Source organism: Stigmatopora argus, chromosome 18 (genome assembly GCF_051989625.1).
Source record: "Stigmatopora argus isolate UIUO_Sarg chromosome 18, RoL_Sarg_1.0, whole genome shotgun sequence".
NCBI lineage: Eukaryota > Metazoa > Chordata > Actinopteri > Syngnathiformes > Syngnathidae > Stigmatopora > Stigmatopora argus.
Window position 1 is genome coordinate 14,970,621 of NC_135404.1, and position 23,037 is coordinate 14,993,657.

General features: G+C 39.4%; 1 protein-coding gene across 1 annotated transcript in view; it reads left to right on the forward strand.

Annotated features, from left to right (window-relative positions):
- LOC144093160 (extracellular serine/threonine protein kinase FAM20C-like) overlaps nucleotides 1–22,112 on the forward strand; it is a gene marked incomplete at its 3' end in the record, with an annotated part of 82,892 nt that extends 60,780 nt beyond the window's left edge. Inside the window, exons 10-16 of the mRNA XM_077626478.1 lie at nucleotides 13,825–13,917; nucleotides 19,557–19,672; nucleotides 20,348–20,528; nucleotides 20,604–20,713; nucleotides 21,540–21,621; nucleotides 21,798–21,857; nucleotides 21,935–22,112. Of these exons, the coding sequence (XP_077482604.1) occupies nucleotides 13,825–13,917; nucleotides 19,557–19,672; nucleotides 20,348–20,528; nucleotides 20,604–20,713; nucleotides 21,540–21,621; nucleotides 21,798–21,857; nucleotides 21,935–22,112 (820 nt within the window). The remainder of the gene's footprint in view (nucleotides 1–13,824; nucleotides 13,918–19,556; nucleotides 19,673–20,347; nucleotides 20,529–20,603; nucleotides 20,714–21,539; nucleotides 21,622–21,797; nucleotides 21,858–21,934) is intronic.
- Nucleotides 22,113–23,037: the final 925 nt, after the last annotated feature.

Sequence of the window (23,037 nt, forward strand, 5' to 3'; positions counted from 1 at the left end):
TAAAATAAAATGCAACCAGTTAATGGCAATCATATCTATTTATAATAAAGTCAAGAAATGTTCGGTTCTCAAGGATTAAGTATCTATTATTATGCCCCCATGAACACCATACAAATCTTGCCAAAATAGCGGAGTTGCTGTTTAATATACTCGGGTATATTAAACGGCAGGGGTTTATTAAATGGCAAAATATGGTAACAACTGGCAATGTCTCGATCTGATACTCAATTTGAGCGCCGATATGACTAATTTAGCTTTTTGCTGTAAATCAAATCAATAGGCAAATATATCATAACTGATCTATGATACTCAATTTGAGCGCCGATATGACTAATTTAGCTTTTTGCTGTAAATCAAATCAATAGGCAAATATATCATAACTGATACAGCATCATAGATCAGTTATGATATATTTGCCTATTGATTTGATTTACAGCAAAAAGCTAAATTAGTCATATCGGCGCTCAAATTGAGTATCATAGATCAGTTATGATATATTTGCCTATTGATTTGATTTACAGCAAAAAGCTAAATTAGTCATATCGGCGCTCAAATTGAGTATCAGATCGAGACATTGCCAGTTGTTACCATATTTTGCCATTTAATAAACCCCTGCCGTTTAATATACCCGAGTATATTAAACAGCAACTCCGCTATTTTGGCAAGATTTGTATGGTGTTCATGGGGGCATAATAATAGATACTTAAGTTCATGAAAATTCCAAGTCAGACTTTATTTAGCAGTAAGTAGTTTTAACCTGAGCAGTAAGTAGTTTTAGTCTGCAAAACGTTGATGCACCCCGTCACGGCATAGAGTGCGTAGTGGATCGTATCTTCCCGTTTGTGCGCCATTTAATATATCCCTGTCGTTTAATATACCCGGGTATACTGAATGGGGGGTATATGTAACAGCAAAATACGGTACTACTAGAAATAGCATAAATTGAGTTGTACAGTACAATAAGGGTGTGTAGACTTTTTATAGTGGCTGTTTCAATGCAATGTCCTACCAAATGAACTTGTTTTTTTTGCGAGAGTGACCCGTGTAATGGCAATTAGGTGACTCGTTATTCCCAAAAGACGCCGCTCTACTACCGTCCTGCCCTCCTCGCCACGCTGCCGGCAGGACTCGAGCATTTATATATGCGAGGCGGGCTCGATAATACCGAACCTACTAATAAATCCATCGCTCTCCGAGGGAGCAAGAGTGCGAATGAGAGGGATTTGGGGGGAAGGAAGATGGAAACCCGCGCCGATCGGCGTGGACATGAATAATGGAACGGGACGGAACTTTCCCATCAGGCTGGGCGACGGCAACGCCGTCCCCCCACGCCATCCTCCCGCCCGCAAGCAGGCCGCGAACTGCAGAAAAACGCTCCGGCGAGGAAGCCAATAGACCAGACGAACGTGCTTAGAGAGCTGAGTGAGGGAGCCTGATAATTAGCGCTAATTGTTGTTCAGAGAGGTAGTGGGAAGAAAAAGCCAATTAGTTTTTTGCTTCCCTTGTTTTCAATCCGGAAACTCCTCTGGTTTTATTTGCGGCTGGAACTGCTTGAAAGGCAATTTTTGGGGTACGTTTAGCATGTTTGGTTATGTTCCTCTTCATGAGAGATTAGCCTTGGATTTCGTTCGCTTCTCTTTTTGCAATTGGCTGGCGACTGATTTTTATTTTTTTTCCCCCAAAGCATTAGCCAGCCGAAGAAATAATGGAATTGGAATCATTATTATTTTTGTATTGGTTGGAGATGTTTCGGATCATGTGACCAGGAATGGGGCTTGTTGATTTTTAAAATGTATTTTTAAGTATTAAGTCACTGAGTGTCATTGATAGCGATAGACGTCTAATACTAAAATTAGTTAGTTTAATTTTTTGGAGGGGGTCAATGACGCTGAAAGAGTTCATTAAAAAAGTTATCATGTAGTATCAAAAATAGTGAAGTAGGATCACCCCCATTATAACTACCACAATACATGTTGTTGCGCCTATACAGAAATACAAGTACAATTATCAGTGTATATTTATTAAGTATTACAACTATAAGAGTGTCAAAAGACTGTAATATCTAAATATAATGTATATATTTTAAAATTTAACTATAATAAATACTGTACTCAGTCAAAATAATTCCTCTCCACTTGATGTAAAAAAATTGTAGTTTTAGTCCAAGTCCTTTGTCTTCTTGTGGCTATGGGTCCAGTGTCCACGATATTTCAGGGATTACTGTACTAGTTTCTTATATCTGTCTTATATGCGGTTAAAAAAATTGAATGGGTGTGGCATCTAGTCAGGATTGTCAGGATTGGAAACTAAAAAGTCTTCTAATTTAGTTGAATTTCTGAATGTCAATGAGACTGACTTAAAAAAATCATAAAAATTGCCTTTTTCACCATGTAGTATCTAAAATAGAATCTTTTGACTATTATCCATTTGAAAATTGTATTAGTATCAAAGTACTAGTTTATTATATGACAAAATAATGATTTCAGGTCTTTGAAATGTAAATGAACCAATCTACTGTACTAAAACAACAAAATTGCAATAACCTCTGATTTTAAGACCACCTACACTTTTTCAGTCATATTTCAATGAAAAAAACCATTGTCTTATATTCGGGCGAAGCTGGTATATTTCGATACTTTGATACTTAGTACTAGTTTATTATAGTCCTCTTAATTTCTGAACATTTAAGTGATATCACATTTGTAAAAGAATGGTTTCAGGTTTTTGAAATGTAAATGAATCAATCTAGTGCAGTTGTAATCCAGTCCACCTTATATGCGAATAAAAAAATCGGATGGGAGTGGCTTATAGTCAAGTGGGTCTTTTTTTACTGGATAACTAGAATGGTATCCAAGGACGTCATATTTAGACATCCTGCAGGTGCTCTTAATGTGCTTTGCATGGTCGACGTACATCAGAAGGCTGGCGCATCTCGCGAGGAAATAATGTTAAGTGACCCGCTAAAGGTCCAGCGAGATGATGCATGTGCACTGTCAATAGCGAGCCGCGCTGGCAACCCTCCCGCCGCACTCCGGCGCCGCGGGCTGCGGGCATCAACTCAAAGAAAGATGGGCCGTGACAGAACGGCGGCTGCTCTGGATTTAGTTACACTGGCGGCACTCGTAAGCGTCTCTCGCGCGGAAACGGAAACCGCTCGGAGGTGGACGGACCTCTAGACTGGCGTTACCGTCTTCCTCGTTTTAGTGAATTGGCTTTAGGATCGGTAAAGCATCGTCGTGGATAGTTGGCGTTATTTTCCGTCTTATCGGTTTATCTTGTGGACTCGACTTTTTGCTGTTACTATGTCGGTATTTAGAGTTCAGTGCAATTAGGAATAATTTATCACATCTCTTGTGATTACGTTATAAGTGGTCCTTGTCACAATTAAACAGTTTTTATAATTGTTAAATGTCGTGAGGGAAGGGGTAGTGTTTTACAACCATTTTAAGAGGAATAAGAGTTTAGGTGCAGCAGCGGAGGTCCGTGCATTTTCTAGCGATGCCTTCAATCCAACCCTCAAAAACTATTTTATGGCTATAAAACCTCTACTGCATCTACAGCTGCGACACATAAAAATAATCAATAATAACCTCATACAATTAACATATCATTTAGGAATATAGCCATATTTTACTCACCAAAAATCCTTTTTAACTGTACACAATATCCATCCTCCTTTCTTTCTTCCTTCTTTTCTATCACCATCGAAGCTAATGCTGAAAGTAGAGGCTGTCCTGTTGTATTTCTGGCATACGTTTTTATTCGATTTAGTGCTGAAAATGTTCGTTGCCGGTTGTGACAGATTTGCTTGCTTTGGAGTTGTCCGACCTTTCTTAATGATGTCCAGATTTTTTCTCTTGAAAAGTCCGTCTTGAAAATGGCTTTAAACCAGCAGAGAAGGCCTTGAAGGCCCTGACGGCCCGCCACTGAGGTGCAGTATTGATAGATATTTTCTGTATTTCAAATTGATCGATATTACAAGAAAACAAAACATTGGCGCCGATGAATAATATCCATTTGTGAAAATAATGACTGAGTCAGTTGATATTGACAATAACTACTTTTAATTTCACACTCGTGTGATTTTGTTGTAATTATGATAGAGTATCGATTAAATATATTCTTTTGACTTATCACAATTTGACTTAACTTAGCCCCTCCTACCTTCAGACTCCGGTTTAGTCATCGATTTAGTTTAATGCCGGTCTTGAAAACCCTGTTTGGATGGACGTCGCTTTCTCAGTTTTGTCATAAAAATCAACAAATTTACCTTTTGGTCCAAACGGGGTTTTTGTGGTCCACGAATCGACGCGAAGTGGAACACAACGATAGCTGTGGAAAGGCCACAACAATCGGTCTTAGCCAAGCATGTCCTGTAATCGTCCTGTAAAAATGGCCACTGTGAACAGAGGCTATTTTTATAAACCGGCTCTGGGGACCCTTTCAATATGCAGCAATTAGTGGCTGGGATAAATGAACGTAATGGCCATGATGGGCTGCTTTTTCATTGTTTGTCCAAACCCAGCTGCAAATCTGACGTACGTCAATAGCGTCTCATGTACTAGAGGACTGTTTTTCGACTGAAGTCGCAGTGAGTTGGAATGAAAAAGTTAAACACCTTGCTCAGGAACGGCTAGTATTTGTCAAGGTTTATCGGAGAAAAAGTGGCCGTAACCAATAGGTTGCTCAAATCTTGTTCAGCTGTAGAATCAAACTGTTTCTTTTCAGTAGTTGTTATTATGCTTTTTTAAACAAAGATGGTAGCTCATGTTTTTGAAGCTTTTGACAGTCTGGGAAACTTTGATCATCTGCCAGCCTTCATGTTTTATCCGTACTTCCCGACCGATATTGGGCGATTAAAAATTCAAGGATTGGCATTGGTAAATTGCCCGTAATGATTTCTGAAAAGTATTTTATTTTACTTGAACTCGAGCTTATGAATTCATGAATGATAATCTCCTTTGCAATTCCTGTGCTTGTGTACTGAAGAGTTAGAGTTACTATAGCTAGTGTCATTGCTAATTGATTTTTAAGAGTTTGGAATAAGGAAGCAAACTATGGACTTTCCTGGTGTGACCAAAAATGTTGTTTAACCAGCAGGTAGACTTTAAGATAATTTGCCAAGAGAAAAAACACGGAAAAAATGCAACACTCCGCCCAGAGATCTTTGCACGAGGGAGTTGCGGCGAAAAAGACTTGGTTGTCTCGTATGCTCGTATCTCAAGGTAAATATTCGCTCAAAATTTGTCTCGTACCGCAAGGGAAATATTTGCTCAAAATTTTACCTGTATCTCAAATTACTCAGATGTCAGGGCACTCGTATTTCAAAGCATTACTGTATTCAATCAAAGAAAAATGCATAATCACTTTCTCCTCTCACTATATCGCAATCCCAGAAAAAATAGATATATTTACAGACACATCGTATTTCGACGGCACCCCCGAATGCTCATTCCTTTTCCCGCACACTCCTTAAATAGAGTGACGCAACGTAATGCGATGAATGGGTCAAGATGCAGGCTTCGCTGGTGAGCTCACCGGTGGCATGGTTGACGGGATCCGTTTTGAAAGCTGGGTGTACGGCAAAGATTGGGGTGGAATTCATTATCCCGCCACCCACTCGGAGAAGCGCACGGGTGTGTAATCCACCTCTGCTTTTGAATCGGGGATTAGAAAAGCAGCAGACACTCGCTTACAGCTCATTCGGGGAATTCGGTGATTCATGTTTACCTTTCTGTCAAGGGATCGCTTTCCAATCAATGTTGGGTGTTTGTCTCATCTCGAGTCGCGAGCGCTTTTCAACCGTCCTTCTAAACTGAGGTTCTTCCTCCTACTCGCGTCTTTTAAGCGCCGTCGATACCTGCCATGATTGCGCCCGCCTTTTATCGGCGCTTGGACAGATGCTCAAAGCTTAGTTGGGGTCAAACAGGCGGTGCAATTACCAAAATAAGTTTGCAGGCCAAATTGTGTTGAAATATTTGTTTTTTGTAAGTAAAATTTGATTGAAAAAATTGTCCAATGGGTTGAACTGAGCTTTGTTGGTTGGGATTTTCTTGATTTTTTTTTTTCAGTCGCTGGAAATTTTCTCCTTGTTCTGCAAAGTTTGTTGCACTAGCGTAAATAAAAGTAGAGTATAGTACTGTATATGTATTTTTTATTAGCCATCCTTAATTCTTTCACTGCTTGTAGACGTAAAATTCCAACACGTCAACAAGGGCTGGCTCTAGAGGTGACTGTGTAGTTCCCTTCAGCCAAAGCACCTTCGTACCTGGATCTCAATAACAATTAGCATCCGTCAACTCCCGTCTCTGAACCTCTTGGCCAATTTTCTGCTTGTTCTGCAAAGTTTGTTGCACTAGTGTAAAAAAGTAGAGTATAGTACTGTATAGGTATTTTTTTTATTAGCCATCCTTAATTTTTTTTTTTACTGCAATAGACAGTTGTAGACGTAAAATTCCAACATGTCAACAAGGGCTGGCTCTAGAGGTGACTGTGTAGTTCCCTTTAGCCAAAGCACCTTCGTACCTGGATCTTAATACCAATTAGCATCCGTCAACTCCCCTCTCTGAACCTCTTAGCCAATCATCTTAAAGCCTGGCTGTTAGACGACCAAAATTGCGATTACAACGCTGTCTAAAAGTGTGCTATGTGTGTATTTTGTGTTTTTGGTGTGTGTCATTGTTTATCTTCAACCTACACAAGGGACTAAAGATGGAAATTAGCCCTCGGCCAAAATCTTACATATTTTCATATATATGTTCATTAACTTGAATATAAATATGTTCATTAATATGTGCTGTCCCTTATTAAATAAATCAAACTCAAAATTAATTAGTTTTAAAGGCTTCCCTGGCGCTTCACTCCCATTGGCCGCGATTTTGTCAATCCTAGGAGTTTTTGGCAAGCATTTAAGTTTAGATTGGCGCCGACAGAAATGTCTATCCGCATGTGCGCGTATGTAAAAATAGAGAAGAAAGAAGCGGGCTGAAGATGGCAAGTGGCGTGAAAGTCCGCGCTAATGCGCAGAAACGGAGACGCGAGCTGTCACTGTATCTTTATCAGATTATGTCGCCATGATGGCTTCATCTTTAAGGCCCGTTATCTGCGGCGGGTATTTACAGGATGGCATGACCGAGAGCTCCTGATGCGTCGCCGTGTGGGTTTACACGCACACGCCTCTCCGTCAGGGATTAATGCACACAATGACAATACAAATCCATTTAGACGGAGATAAATGATGTACGCCGTAATGCTGTCCCCCGTCTAAAAAAGCCTCTCATTAACAATCGACTTGAGCATCCTTCTTGCGGAGTCCTCCCCCTCCTCCCCCATTCGCATCCCTCCCTTTATGGCGTCTCACCACACGCCGAAGCGCTAATGCCGCGTTCAGAGCGCTACTCTCGCCGACCATTATGTCGCCAAGACGTCAAATACGCCACCCTGAAAAATATCCGGTTCTTGTAAAGTACAAAAAAAGTATTGAACCAATTTTAATCTCGTCATTTTATGATTTATTTTAATTTTAATAGTACATAAATTACAGAATATTATGCCAAAAGTACTTTTGTGTGTATATTCTGGTTTAACTGTCAGCTTCCGATCCACGTAACAAAAAAAATGACATTTTCCAATTTTACTGCTCCTAATATCACTTAAATCGCATAATTTCATGATAAAATTAGTTTCATGTTGATAATTTGACAGATTCTGTTATGTAAAATTAGCCCACAATTTAATTTTTTGGCAGAGAATTCAACTCAACCATTTTCCCTGCGGCGCCAAAATTCATGGGGGGTGTGGCCTATCTGCTCATACTCGCCAGATTGTGTCGCGACTCCCCTCGTCCTTCTAGCCTTCATCATTACATTGATTTTTCTACGGAAATCCATCGCTCGACGACCCAAAAAAAAAAAGAAAAACGCAGCAAAACCGAAGTGCTTTTCTGAGTTACTTTGATTCCCGGCTGTTCTTTTTGAAGCACTTTGTCCTCTTTGAAGTGGCGGAATAATAAAGTCACATTTTTGCTTGTGTTCGGAGGGTGTTTAGGCAGGATGTCTGCATTTATGCATGCGCTTGGCCCCTCGGGAGACAGGGGCTAAACTTAAACAGGATGTAGTCTCTTTTCAAAGACGCTACTGCATAATTCATTATATTGATATTGTTTATTCCTTCCAACGGTGACGTTTGAGATCCTGCCATTTTATTTTTTATTTTTTGGGGAATACAAAGCTACAGCAGAGAAAATTGAGGTAATGTTGGAAAATAATAAAGCCCATTATCCGCTTTCATTGCATCCAAGCAATATTATACCCATGTCAAACCACTTTTTTTGCGGCTGTTCTTGGGGAGTATTCGCACTAGGAAACTTCATAACAGGATTTATTCCGTTCCAAATTAAACCGTGTATTTTATGGTTTGATGCAGTTTATTTTCATATTGCCATTACGGTCTTGGGTTTTGAGTCAAAACTCTAAACATTGAATTGAATTGAATGCTTTTGTTGTCATTATACAAGTACAATGAGATTTAAAGCTTTTTGCCTGTCAACACGCTCGTAACATAACATAAATAAATTTAAATGAACTTGGATTCCAATGCAGACACACTCAAGTAAGTTTAATCTAGCCTTACACTCAATTTAATTCTAATTTTGTTTGAAATTTTGACACGTTTCTTCTCCCGGGTTGGCTCTATTGGCCCCGCCTCCACCCTGACTTTCAGATGCAACCTATCGAGGGTTGTTTGCTTTTGTCTTCCCTTCAAAATATTCCCAAAATGATGCACACAAATGTCCTCACCATAGGAGAACGCACGACTGCTTGCCAACGAGAAGTAGTATATACTCCTCTCGTATTAGCGAACAAGCTCCGCCATTCGCACTGACTAACGGGAAAAGAAAAACATTGAAAAAAATGCAACGCTCCGCCCAGTGCTCGTCGTAGAGAGACTTTACACGAGAGAGTTGCGACCGGAAAGACCGTGGCCATGATGTTCTTATGAGCAGCCTCTCGCGTCGTATATCAAAATTTGTCTTTTATCTCAAGAAAAAATATTTCCCCGAAATTTTACTCTTATCTCAAATTGCTCCTATGTCGAGGTACGACTGTAGTAGGTACAAAAGTGAGTCCAAACCATACAGGGCAGGTGTAAATATAGATATTTTTTAAAATTCTTTCTTCAATAGCAGTTCTACTGAATTCAAACAATTTTCATACCAAAGCGCCAAAAGGTCCGTATCGTTTGGACCTCACTGCGACATTGGACTGGCTCTTGAATCTTCTGTGAGTGAGTGCTTTGCTTTCTGCAAGGAAACAGCTGTCTCTCTGTATAGCGGCCTCTGGACCTGAAGGGCTAATAGAGTAAGGAGTGGGAGGAAGAGGAGGATGAGGAGGAGGAGGAGAAGGAGGAAGAGCAGAGTAGAGCAGAGTAGAGCAGCGTAGCGCCCGGGGAGCTATGACAGCCTGACACTGAAAATCTGACAAACATACTCACCTGGATGCCACTGTCAAGGTTATTTCCACAACCCGCAGCGGTAGTATTGTGCTCCAGGAAGGATTCCATCCATGATTTGTGTGCTGGTCTTGTATTAATACACTATCGCCAAAGAGCAAGAAATCTTAACTCCCGTTCAAGCATTTTCTCGCTTAGGCAAAGGAGCTTTTTTTTGGAGTGTTAAATCCCACCGCGTACCACCGCAACGCTGCAAAATACATGGTCGTCGTATTCAATTCAAGTTGTTCCATATTTTAGTCTGCTCTATTTTCTGATCATGCACCAAAAAGGGAAAGAATGGCAACAAAATTTAGTTTTTTTTAAAGCAAATATATATTTTATAGAGATTTACACCCAATGAAATCTTTTGTATGTAATGTACAGTGTTTGCATATCTCCAAACTAAATATATCTTTATATTAGTAAAGAATGTGAACTCCATCATAACAATAATTTGCATGTAATGTACAGTGTTTGTGTATCTCCAAACAAAATATATCTTTACAATAGTAAAGAATGTAAACCCCATCATAACAATAATATTTATATGCGTTTATTTTTGTGTGTAAAACAGAATTAAATCAACTAAAGCCGAATTCTATCATAGCCTTTTTGGCTTGTATATGTATGCATCTTTTATTTAAAAAAATAATCTTGTTTTGATTAAAAAAAAAACATTATTTTAAATGGCCTCCATTGAATAATAACATACCCGATGTTTTTTTTAAAAAATCTACGTTATATTTTGAGGACCAGTTTGGAAACCCTTCAACCACATAATTCAGTCAATTTTTTTCTTTTTAAACAAAATAGCTAATCCCAAAAACCAAAGCAAATTGTATTTTATTAGCCCTTTTTCTGGTCTCCCTTGGCAGCCATGACACATTACCTTTCTCCCACTGTCAAACATCCTTTCCATCATTCCACCTTTTCTCTCCCGGTTCCTTTTTGCATCCTCCCCCGCTCGCATAAACCAAATGTCATGTGGACCATATGCAGAGCACTTACTCAAAACACAATAGCCCATCACCACGCCTTCCCATTTGGGCACCGAGTCCGCGACGCAGACATTAAATTACGGCGCTAAATAGCCGCTCGTACGGCGGGACGCCGAGGCGAATCCCGTCTTTGGCGCCGGGTGAGAGGCGTTTTAGTCACTTTATCAAATGTCATTGCTTAAAAGGTCAGTCGGCACACCGGCGCGGCTGGAGATAAAACAACGCTCCGCCTCCTCATCGCCACGTTGACGATGCACCGCTATCTTCGCCCCCCCAATGCATTTAAAGCTAACCTGTCCGTGTGTGTAAGTGTGAGTGTGTATGTGTGTGTTTCAAAATCGAGTTTTGTACTTTGATCGTGTTTTGGTTTTGTTGCCGCTGGTGTTTTTCTTTTTTATTACGGTTTTATTGATCATGTGTACATTATGTATACATGTACATCTGTGTATGTATGTATATTTATATGTATATGTACATGTACATATGTATATGTATATATATTTATATATATCTACATATATGTATGTGTACATATATGTATGTGTTGTATGTGTGTATATGTATATGTGTGTATATGTATATGTGTATATATGTATATGTGTATATATGTGTATGTGTATATATGTATATGTGTATATATGTATATGTGTATATATGTATATGTGTATATATGTATATGTGTATATATATATATATGTATGTATATATATGTATGTGTATATATGTATGTATATATATGTGTGTATATATGTATGTATATATATATATATATGTATGTATATATATGTATGTATATGTGTATATATATATATATGTATGTATATATATGTATGTATATATATGTATGTATATGTGTATATATATGTATGTATGTATATAGATATATGTATGTATATATATATGTATGTATATATATATATATATATATGTAAGTATGTATATATATGTATATGTATGTATGTATATATATATTTCAGCAACTGCTTATTTATTTATTCATATTTTTATTTGATTATTTTTACATTTATTTATTCACTTATTTATTTAATTTTGAACTTATTTATTTGCTTTTACGAAACACACTCATTTGTTTACAAGAATGTTGCAAAAAATAGTGTTGCACTTCTTATACTAGTTTGAGTTTTTTTTTAAATGTTGTTTTTCCTCTTTTATAGTTACAGCTTGATTTCGTAACCCGCGTTTCGATAATTGTTGCACGGCCATATTGCGAAACAATCAGAATTAAAGTCTATCATATCGCGTCCTATTTGAATTTAAATAAAGTTTTGTCATGGCTACTACATAATAACGGACCCTAATGATTCCATTACTATAAAAAAAACTGCATTGATCCCACGTAATTGTGCAGCTCTACCTAATATTAGTACGCACATAAAATCCTGACATTGATATCGATTCATGTGCCAACATTATTGGACATGGAGCTAAAAAAAATAAAAAATCTCATGTTCTCTCCTTCCTGCTGTTGCGAGATCCGTAATATCAGTACTGAACTCTGTGTATTTCTTCTCATGCTGTGCTTTCATTCACCTTTAGATTTTCACACTGCGGCGTGTTTGCTGTTTGACCCCAACACACACACTCTACACACACATACACACACACACATGCCACACACACCCTTCCATTGGCTGCCGTGAGGCGCCGTGAACCTCGGAAGCACAGCCAAGAAAGTGTCTGCCATACCAGTGTGAACTATGTGTTTACAGTTGGCCCGCGGGGGTGATTCAGGGCACGCTAGGCCCACTGTGTCTCACCTACTGTCATTGATGATGTTGCGGCCTACGTAGCGGTATAGCGGCGCCGTGTTGTGACGGAAAATAAGGGATTTTTGTGCCCGTCAAAATTGCTTCGGAAGGGATAATTGCTCATTGCATAAATTATTACTGTTCTACTTAGTGATGTCATGATCCGATCTAAGTATTCGAGACTTAGAATTCTTCCTGGTAGTGTTGGACAAGACGATTTTTGTCTTGGAACGAATAGAAGAGTCAATTGCATTTTAGTCACACTGAACCAGTTCATGTTAAAGCTCCACTATTTTAAAGCAAAGCGGTCCTGACCAACTTAAGAGAAGATGTAACTTTCCTTTCCATTTTCCCTCGCCTCGTCGCAAACCGAGTACTCAAACATTTTTGGAGCCCAGACTTTACTATGCGGTCACGGATTTATGTATGTTTCCCTTCGCCCTCATCATAACATCGGACAAGAACATAGACACCGTTGTTTGAGAATGTCTGTTCACAACAACATTTTCTCCGATTTATTTATTTTTTTGTTGCCTCTGGCTGTATTGTCAAAATTCCATTATTGATCCGAATAAAGCGTAGCTCGCCATCCAGTTAATCCAGCATTAATTGACAATAGTCTTAGAAACCGTTGTTTGAGAATGTCTGTTCATAACAACATTTTCTCCCGTTTATTTTTTGGTTGCCTCTGGCCATATTGTCTAAATTCCATTATTGATCAGAATAAAGCATAGCCCACCATCCAGTTTATCTATATTTAATTGACTATAGACATAGACACCGTTGTTTGAGAATGTCTGTTCACACCAACATTTTCTCCGATTTATTTATTATTTTGTTGCCTCTGGCCGTATTGTCCAAATTCTATTATTGATCAGAATAATTGACAATACGTCTCAAGCAGCTCATCGCCGGAGAACCATTTATCTCTCACCCGGATCACTGAAAACACTTTTACGGTATGAATAAACCACATTTTCTTGTTAGTTTAAACTATCGTGTGTGTAAAAGAGTAGCAAAATCCAAAGCGGAGTACAAACTTGACGGCTTTTCACGGGGTTCCCGAACTCTCGGGGGTAGTTAATGACTGTCAGATGTCCTCCTTCTCTCATCCTCCTCCAGCAAACCGAAGACGAAAAGACAGAAGCTGTCAGCCAAATCTGTGCAATTGTTGATTCTGGGAAAGACGTTGCTCAATAAAAAAAAACGAGAGAAAAAACACGACAAGTGAAGGGAAAAATAGTTGAAATAGCCGTGTTGAAATCTTCCCCATTTTGCTCCAACCTGGCTTCGCTTCCATCACTGCTGCCTTTTTAAGTCTTAAAGAGGCTCTTTAGCTTCTTGGAAGAGCTTTTAAAGCGCAATGTGTGCAGGAAGCAGTTTTTTTTTGACGGTAGGATCAGAGTCGTCGGCTGGAAGTAAATACGCAGCGGGAGAAGAAACGCACGCTTAGCGAGGAAGACGTCGTCCTTGAAATGTCCTTGTGTCGTTAGCGCTGACTTTGTCGATGCAGGCTGGTTCTTTTCGCTCACGCCGGCGTCGCTTCTTCTTCTGTGTTCCTTCAGACAGACTCGCGATCAGGAGACGCCGCCGGACTTCTTCTATTTCTCCGACTTTGAGAGGCACAATGCAGAGATTGCTGCTTTTCACCTGGACAGGTAAGACCACCTTTTTGCCTGTAACTTCTGGGAATTATGGGAAATGGGGTTGTGTTAGCACAGGGGTGGGCAAACTTTTTGACTTGCGGACCAGAATGTATACTAAAATTTGACAGAGGGGCCGGGCCAGGAGCATTTGGACACGCAATGTAATTGATCAAACCTGGGGATTGAAATATAAGAAAAAAGACACAATTGAAGGTGAAAATGTATTTTCAAATTTACTTTCAACATTAAGAACATATTATTATTCAACGAAAGAAAGCAGTCTTTAAATTGAGAGTGATGAGCGCCATGTTAATTAAGCTACTGTACTGCTGCTGTGCGTACATGTGCAAGTTGCTATTTTTAACACAGTAGAGACACTCATTTCAGTGGGAACTGTGTTGTTGTTCTCCTTTTTTTGCCAGTGCATCAAAATCTGGAGTTAGTGCGCCATGTACCGGGGAAACGAGGGTATTGCAGGGGAAATGGAAATGAATGAGGTCATTGATTTTTACTATAATTTGGACAACGTCGGCGGGCCGGATTAAAAAGCCTGACGGGCCGGATATGGCCCGCGGGCCGTAGTTTGGCCATGTCTGGGTTAGCATCACTTCTTCGTGGTCTTTTTTTTTCGTATTTTAGCGTGTTAGCTTAGCCATTTTGTCCAATGATTGTCCGATATTTGTTGTCGTATTTTAGTGTGTTAGCCTAGCCGTTTTGTCCGATATTTGCTGTTGCCGAGTCCAGATCCGATACTTCGGAAAAAGTATTTAAGGGGTTAAAAATAGTACATCCATCTTGGTTTTCCAAAATTTGAACAAAACTATTATATATTTACATATATATGTTCACTAATATGTTCATTAATATGTACGCTCTTATTAAATAAATCAATCTCAACGTTAAAAGCATCTAAGACGGTTGTTAGCGAAAACATATTTTACGTAGTTGGCTGGGATAGGCTCCAGCACCCCTGAGAATAAGTGGTACAGATAATAAATGAATGAATATTTGGTTGCTATAAAAGTATATGAAAAAAGGTGGCTTGAGCTTCCACAAACAATTTTGCGTATTTGTCGACTCAAATTAGACGTCAAATTTTGAAGCACAGATTGCGAACGACGAACATGAATCGTTTTTTTTCCTGAACGAAAAAAACAACACCACTTTTGACAGTGAAACGGTGTTTTAATTAATTTATGCTATTCAAGCAGCAACGTGAAACAGCTGAAAACATTTTTTTTTACATGAGCGTCCTCGTCTTTACGTAAAATAATAAAATAATGGGTCATAAGCTAAAGGCAAAGGTGCCCTTCACCTCAAGGGTTTTGCGTTTTTATTTTTTTTCCTCGCTAGGCTCTTAATGAGATGACATGAGGAGGCACTGATTAGCAATCAGAGCCCGAGTAAAATCAGCAGGACATACATGAGGACATTCTGTCCTTTCAAAGAAGGGACATTTGACCTGACCTTCATGTCATCCACATTTTTGCGCAATAAAAGCGGAAACGTCATATATATATTGGATCGGAAGTCGAACAAACATCTAATGCAAGGGTGTCGGACTCGGGTTGGTTCGCGGGCCGCTTTCACGTCAACTTGATTTCACGTGGGCCGGACCATTTTAGATATAATATTTAGATTTGTTTTTATAAATGATGAAAAGAACTGGATTAAAAACCCTGAATATTCAGTTTTTTATAGATCTAAAACAATGTTTATTTTAGCTTTTTTTATATATTTTTAGATTTTACAAAATGATTTTTGAACTAAAAACACAGAAAAAAATGATTAAAGAAATTACAATTATTGATTTAAAAGGGGGAAAATCAGGAAATGTAATATACATTTATACTCTTAATTTTACTTTGGCTGGACCATTTTAGATATAATATTTAGATTTTTTTTTAAATGGATTAAAAGAACTGGATTAAAAGCCCTGAATATTCAGTTTTTTATAGATCTAAAACTGTTTATTTTAGCTTTAAAAAAAAAAATTAGATTTTACAAAATGATTTTTGAACTAAAAACACAGAAAAAATGATTCAAAAATGACAACTATTGATTTAAAAGGGGGAAATTCAATATACATCTATACTCTTCATTTTAATTTGATCCTAAAACAGATAGTCAAAACACATGATTTACTTTCCCGGGCCACACAAAATGATGCGGTGGGCCAGATTTGGCCCCCGGGCCACCACTTCGACACATGTGATCTAATGTGAGTTCTGGAGACGTCCCAGATTTCAGCAAAAACTGGGCGTCGTCTTCGAATAGGTTATAAAATATCAGTTCAAATGTATTTTAATTTTAAAATATTAATGACATTGGCGGCGGTAGGCGTCCATTTTGGCTCCTGCATGATCATGTTGACATTTGAAATGGATTTGATGATCCGATCGTGAATCGGTGTCATGTGACCCGCCTTCCAAAAATATGCCGAATAAACCGTAAGGTCGGATAACTTCCGAATAAAACGCGTTCCCCCGAAAAACATTTTTCATCCGGGCGAATAAAGTCGGCCGACCGCAAGGTCACACTCGCCCATCGCTGTAAATCATAACGTGGCGTCCAGAAAAGATTCCCGATGTCATGCAGATCCTGGCGGCGGAAAGGAGGGCGAAGGTCAAGGTCCTCCGTCTTTTAGCGAGCGTCTCCAGGCATTCAATCCTTTCACGTCTTCCCCTTTTGCTTGCTTTTATCCTCCTTCCCTTTCACGGCCTCCATCAATTTATTTTTTCCGCAAAACAAGCGTCTTCACGGCAGCTGGAGGAGGCCATTTGTCACGGCCGCTGAATGCGGGCCTCCCACGGCACAACAATGGCCGCCGCGTCCTCCTTATTTAGTTAAGCCGCACGCTCCTCGACTCTTCGTGCTCGAGGGAAGCTCGCCGAGGAGACGGCGAGCGTCGCGAGGGTAACGGAGCGGGAAATCCGGCGCGTGGCGTGTCTCCGCCTCCTCCTGACGGTCCACGCCAAAAGCTTAAAGTGGAAATGAGTGGTAATAGTCTAAACGACTGCTACCGTATTTTTCGGATTATAAGTCGCAGTTTTTTTCATAGTTTGGCCAGGGGTGCGTGAAATTATGAACACATTATTATATCATTTCACATGTTATTTTCACACTAAACCACAAGAGGGCGCTCTAGGCCCGTGTTGCTATTGTTATCCGAATAACTTTTAATATGTTACGTCGTTATGGACATTACCAGGCATGTCGGTCATGTAACGTTAGTATACCGTACACTTTTTCAGGCTGTTGTTCTATTATTTTATTTTAATTTTAAATTGCCTTTCAAATTGGCATGTATGTTTTGGTGTTGGATTTTATCAACTAAATTTCCCCCAAAAATGCGACTTATACTCCAGTGCGACTTCTGTTTTTTTTCCTTATTAATTATGCATTTTTTGAGAGTGGAGAATGCTGACCAGGATGATGTCCATCATGGACAGCACCTCCCACCCCCTGCATGAGTCTGTGGAGTCCCTCCAAAGCTCTTTTAGCAATAGACTGCGGCACCCTCATTGCAGGAAGGAGCGCTTCCGCAGATCCTTCCTCCCATCAGCTGTCAGGCTCTTTAACAAAACAAATGGCTGAGTGTTAAGACCTACCGTATGCATGCATCTATGTGTATGTATGTATATATGTGCTAAGCAACACGCTTATTTATTTATATATTTATTCATTTATTTATTTATTAACTTACTTATTACCTATCTATTTATGTCTAAAATGCCTTTCCTATTCCTGCATCCTCACCCTCTTGCTACTGTGACAACAAAATTTCCCGAATACGGGATGAATAAAGTTATCCAATCCAATCCAATCCAATTGGCACCCTAGGCAGTCAGCCACTTAATTGTGCATTTTTGGGCTGGTGCGACTTATATTCAGGTGCGACTTATAGTCTGGAAAATACGGTAATATATTTTTGTAGGAGGGTTCTCGTGCGCCCCCAAATAGATGGCACTCTAGGCAGTTGCCCACTTAATTATGCATTTTTTGGCTGGTGCGACTTATAGTCAGGAAAATACGGTAATATATTTTTGTAGGAGGGTTCTCGTGCGCCGCCAAATAGAGGGCACCCTAGGCAGTTGCCCACATTGCCCTTGGCAAAAACCAGCCCCGGCGGAATGGATGTCGAATTCTCTGGTTTCCTTCCTCCGGACCCGATGACACACTTCTGCATACTTTGCGTTCGCGGCGGCTTTTGTCAACAGTCTGCTACACATCTGGCGCTCTTTTCCACGCGCATGCTGGCAACATATGTGTGGGTTAAAGGAAGGGAAGGGAAGGCAAGGGAAGGGGAGGAAAGCAAAGACATGAAAGGCCCACTGCCAGGTCTATATATAAGACAGGCCACGTTTGCCAAAAACAGCACTTTAGTTTTTTTTTCCTCCCTTTTTTTGGCTGTTCGAAATTAGACCGTGTTGGCCGGCCGCGGGTGTTGCAGCGAGGCTCCTTCGTGGGGGCGTCGCCGCACAGAGCCTCTTTTTAAAGAGGCGACCGCAACTACCGCCGCTTCTGTTGGCGTCAACGCCGTTCATGGCAGACTTCATTACGCCACGATTTGGCGGATTCTTTTAAAAAACAAAAAGAAAATAGAAAAGTAAGCGAGGGGGAGTGTTCGTTGTTTGGAATGCTAGTGCTGAACTTTATTGTTGGGTCATTTGGAGGAGGAAAATAGGTACATAGCAAAAATGTCTGTGGTTAGCGCATCCGCCACGCAGTTCTGAGGTCAAGGGTTCAAACCCGGCGTTTTTTTTTTCTCCCTTTGCTTGAAAAAAAATTATATTTGGGGAGGTTTTGTTGATTAGTTTTTTAATCCAATATCATTGTGTATTTTTTTTTGTCCATTCCCATTTGAAGCCAAATTGGCGTGAAAAGAAAAACCTGCTTGTTTTTTTTCTATTGTGACTTTCCCTTCAAATGGACGTTCCTTTATTTCATTCCATTATTTTTTTCCTTTTCTCACCACTTTTCCATCTTTATTCCGGGCCTCCATACGCCTTCTAGCCACACGCCGTCCATTAGCAGTTGTCAAGGGGTATCAATTGTTAATCAGAACGTGTCGGTGTCGAACCGATGATCACAAATGGCCCAAATGGACATTTAGCGTGCACGCATCTTCTTTTTTTTTTGCTCTCTATGACTGAAGCACAACTGGGTTTTCCATTTAAACTGTCCAAGCCTACTTTGTAAGAACCGCAGAAAGCCGTAAAGGCTGGCTGCGTAAATATAATTTCCTCAAAAAGATGGTAAAAATAGACATATGTGACTGAGGGATAAAAAAAAAAAGTGTAATTGTGGCCACACAATAACCGCGAGCTGGTTTACCTTTAAGTAGTTTTGGAAAGAATGGGCTTGTGGTGCCCCCTGGTGGAAACAGTGAGTCAGACAGTAGATGTTTGCATAGCCATTTTGACTGGAATTGACGTCTATTGCCGACAATGGCAACTATTGAGTTATTACTGAAATTACAGGTTAATAAGCCCTCCTTTTTCATGTGATTCGGATTGACTATTGGACAAAAAAAGGGAAATGGTTTGAAGTTGTGCTTAGCATCCTCCCCTTTTTTTTTATTCCTCGGTGCATTTGGGAATGAGTTTGTTAATCCCAACTAATCCCGTGTCCGCTTTCCCTTCCTGCAGGATTCTGGACTTTCGCCGCGTCCCTCCCGTGGCCGGCCGACTCGTCAACATGACCAAGGAGATTCGGGACGTCACGCGTGATAAAAAGCTATGGAGGACGTTCTTCATATCGCCAGGTTCGTCACGGTCAACAAAGCTAACCAATCGTGTACTTTAAAAATAATAATAATAATCCAAAACTCATGACGTGGACATTTATCACTGTATTTTTCAGTCGCACTAGCCAAAGAATGCACAAAGGAGCAAAATGACTGGAGTATACATTGCATTTTTTTTGGGGGGGGGGGCTTTTTTTAAACCAAGAACAAATTTTATATGTAAAGTAACTGTCAATGTCAGAGTGAAAAAACATAAAAATCCCACATGACTATAAGGTGACTTTTAGCCATGCTACCAAAAAAAGTGCAGCTTATGATCCGGAAAATACGGTCAATTGTAAAGTGGCTAGCAGTGAGTTTTGCAACTTTGGGGTCCCCTGAGATGGACTTTAGTCACGGCCTCAGCAATTAATACACGTCATTGAATCCCCGCGGGGGCCGTTCATCTTGCCGTTCTAAAAGTGATGAGCTGGGAATCCTTTCAAAGAATTTCAATATTTGATCTCATTTTTTTTCCTCATTAGCATCACTCACCAAGAAAGTCACACTCAATGTCAGTCTTTAATCACCTCAGGATGCAAATAATTGTGAATCCTTTGAGTGTAAAACTGTAAAACTGTTCTTGCTTTTCTATTTTCATTTTTTTTCTACTAGTATGAATGCTTATTTTTAAATTTTTCCTTCTTTCCTCAGCCAATAACGTGTGCTTTTACGGGGAATGTTCATACTACTGCTCGACGGAGCACGCTCTGTGCGGCAAGCCCGACCAGATCGAAGGATCCCTGGCTGCCTTCCTCCCGGATCTGGCCCTGGCCAAGCGCAAAACCTGGAGGAATCCTTGGAGACGTTCCTACCACAAACGCAAGAAGGCAGAGTGAGAAAGCCGAATCTCTAATTTTGCTGTCTTGACTTGACTAAAAACCAAATGTTTTCATTGGGTGACACTCAGATGGGAAGTGGATCCCGACTACTGCGAGGAGGTCAAACAGACTCCGCCTTACGATAGCGGAACGAGACTTTTGGACATCATGGACATGACCATCTTTGACTTCCTTATGGGTAGGTCACTTTGAATTGTGGAAGGTGACAGTTTCATACCTGTCAACCTCTGCCGATAACTGCCCTTATAAATGATTATTGATTCCCCTTACAAACCCCCCAAAACCTTACAAACACCGTACGACGAGTCGTACGGTGTTTGTAAGGTTTTTTGGGGGTTTGTAAGGGGAATCAATAATCATTTATAAGGGCAGTTATCGGCAGAGGTTGACAGGTATGCAGTTTAGGTGATTAGTTTAAGATGGGGATTGATTGGCAGATGAATTTGTAATCTTTATCCACCGTGCTTCATGAGAAAATATGTTCTTAAAAAAATATATGCATGGCAACACGCTCGTAACATAACATAAATAAATTTTAATGAACTTGGATTACGATGCAGACACTCAAAAATAAGTTTAATCTAACCTTGCACTACACTTAACTCTAATTTTGTTTTACATTTTGATAACTTTCTTCTGGCTCTATTTTCCCCGCCTCCACCCTGACTTTCAGATGCAACCTATCGAGGGTTGTTTGCTTTTGTCTTCCCTTCAAAATATTCAGAAAATGATGCACACAAATGTACTCACAATAGGATAACGCATGACCACTTGCCAATGAGAAGTAGTATAAACTCCTCTCGTATTAGCGATCGATCCGCCATTCACACTGACTAATGGGAAAAATTTATCAAATATCAAAATTTGTCTCGTATCTCAAGAGAAATATTTGCTCCAAATTTTACTCGTATCTCAAATTGCTCGTATGTCGAGTTACCACTTTATACATCATTTGTTCTGCGCGGTATTTCTTGTTTGTAAAATCGCCTCCCATTTGCCGACAGGAAACATGGATCGGCATCATTACGAGACGTTTGAAAAGTTTGGAAATGAGACCTTCATCATCCACCTGGACAACGGCAGGGGGTGAGAACTTCCATTTTGTAAACATATTGTTTTAATATTCCTTTTTCCAAATGACATTCAAAAGTCATTCAAACCGTTTTGGTGAGGGCGTCCTTTTCGCGCAGTAGTCCGTTAATCAACCAATATTAGCAAAGTATTAACTTTTTGGAGGGTTTTTTTTGTTCCTCTCCGTGAAGGTTTGGCAAACATTCCCACGACGAGAAGTCCATCCTGGTGCCTCTGACGCAGTGTTGCAGGTAAGATTGTTCTTGTCTCGCCGGGCGTATTTTTTCCAAAAATGAGCGCCGGAACCAACGGAATGGATTTTGCGTAGGATACGCAAGTCGACACACTTGCGACTGCAGCTGCTGGCTAAGGAGGAATACAAGCTGTCCACGCTAGTGGCCGAATCCCTGCTGAGGGACCGGCTCAGTCCTATCCTCATCCGGCCGCACCTGGATGCCATGGACCGCCGGCTACGCCAGGTTAGTGCTCTTTTGGATTTATTGCCGGTTCAAATAACAATGTCATTTTTTGAGAAAAAAAGCCTTACTATATTGTGTCGTTTTTTAAGAAAAAAAGCCTTACTATACTATGTCGTTTTCTAAGAAAAAAGCCTTACTATACTATGTCGTTGTTTTTTAAGAAAAAAGCCTTACTATACTATGTCGTTTTTTAAGAAAAAAAGCCTTACTATACTATGTCGTTTTTTACAAAAAAACCTTACTATACTATGTCGTTTTTTATGAAAAAAAGCCTTAATATACTATGTCGTTTTTAAAGAAAAAAAAGCCTTACTATACTATGTCGTTTTTTAGGGAAAAAAGCCTTACTATACTATGTTGTTTTTTAAGAAAAAAAGCCATACTATACTATGTCGTTTTTTAAGAAAAAAAGCCTTACTATACTATGTCGTTTTTAAAGAAAAAAAGCCTTACTATACTATGTCGTTGTTTTTTAAGAAAAAAGCCTTAATATACTATACTAAGATTAAGTTTAAGCCTTACTATACTGTCATTTTTTAAGAAAAAAAGCCTTACTATACTATGTCGTTTTTAAGAAAAAAAGCCTTACTATACTATGTCGTTTTTTCAGAAAAAAAGCCTTACTCTACTATGTCGTTTTTTCAGAAAAAAAGCCTTACTATACTATGTAGTTTTTTACAAAAAAAACCTTACTATATTATGTCGTTTTTTGTGAAAAAAAAGCCTTAATATACTATGTCGTTTTTAAAGAAAAAAAGCCTAACTATACTATGTCGTTTTTTAGGGGAAAAAGCCTTACTATACTATGTCGTTTTTTAAGAAAAAAAAGCCTTACTATACTATGTCGTTTTTAAGAAAAAAAGCCTTACTATACTATGTCGTTTTTAGGGGAAAAAGCCTTACTATACTATGTCATTTTTTAAGAAAAAAAAGCATTACTATACGATGTCGT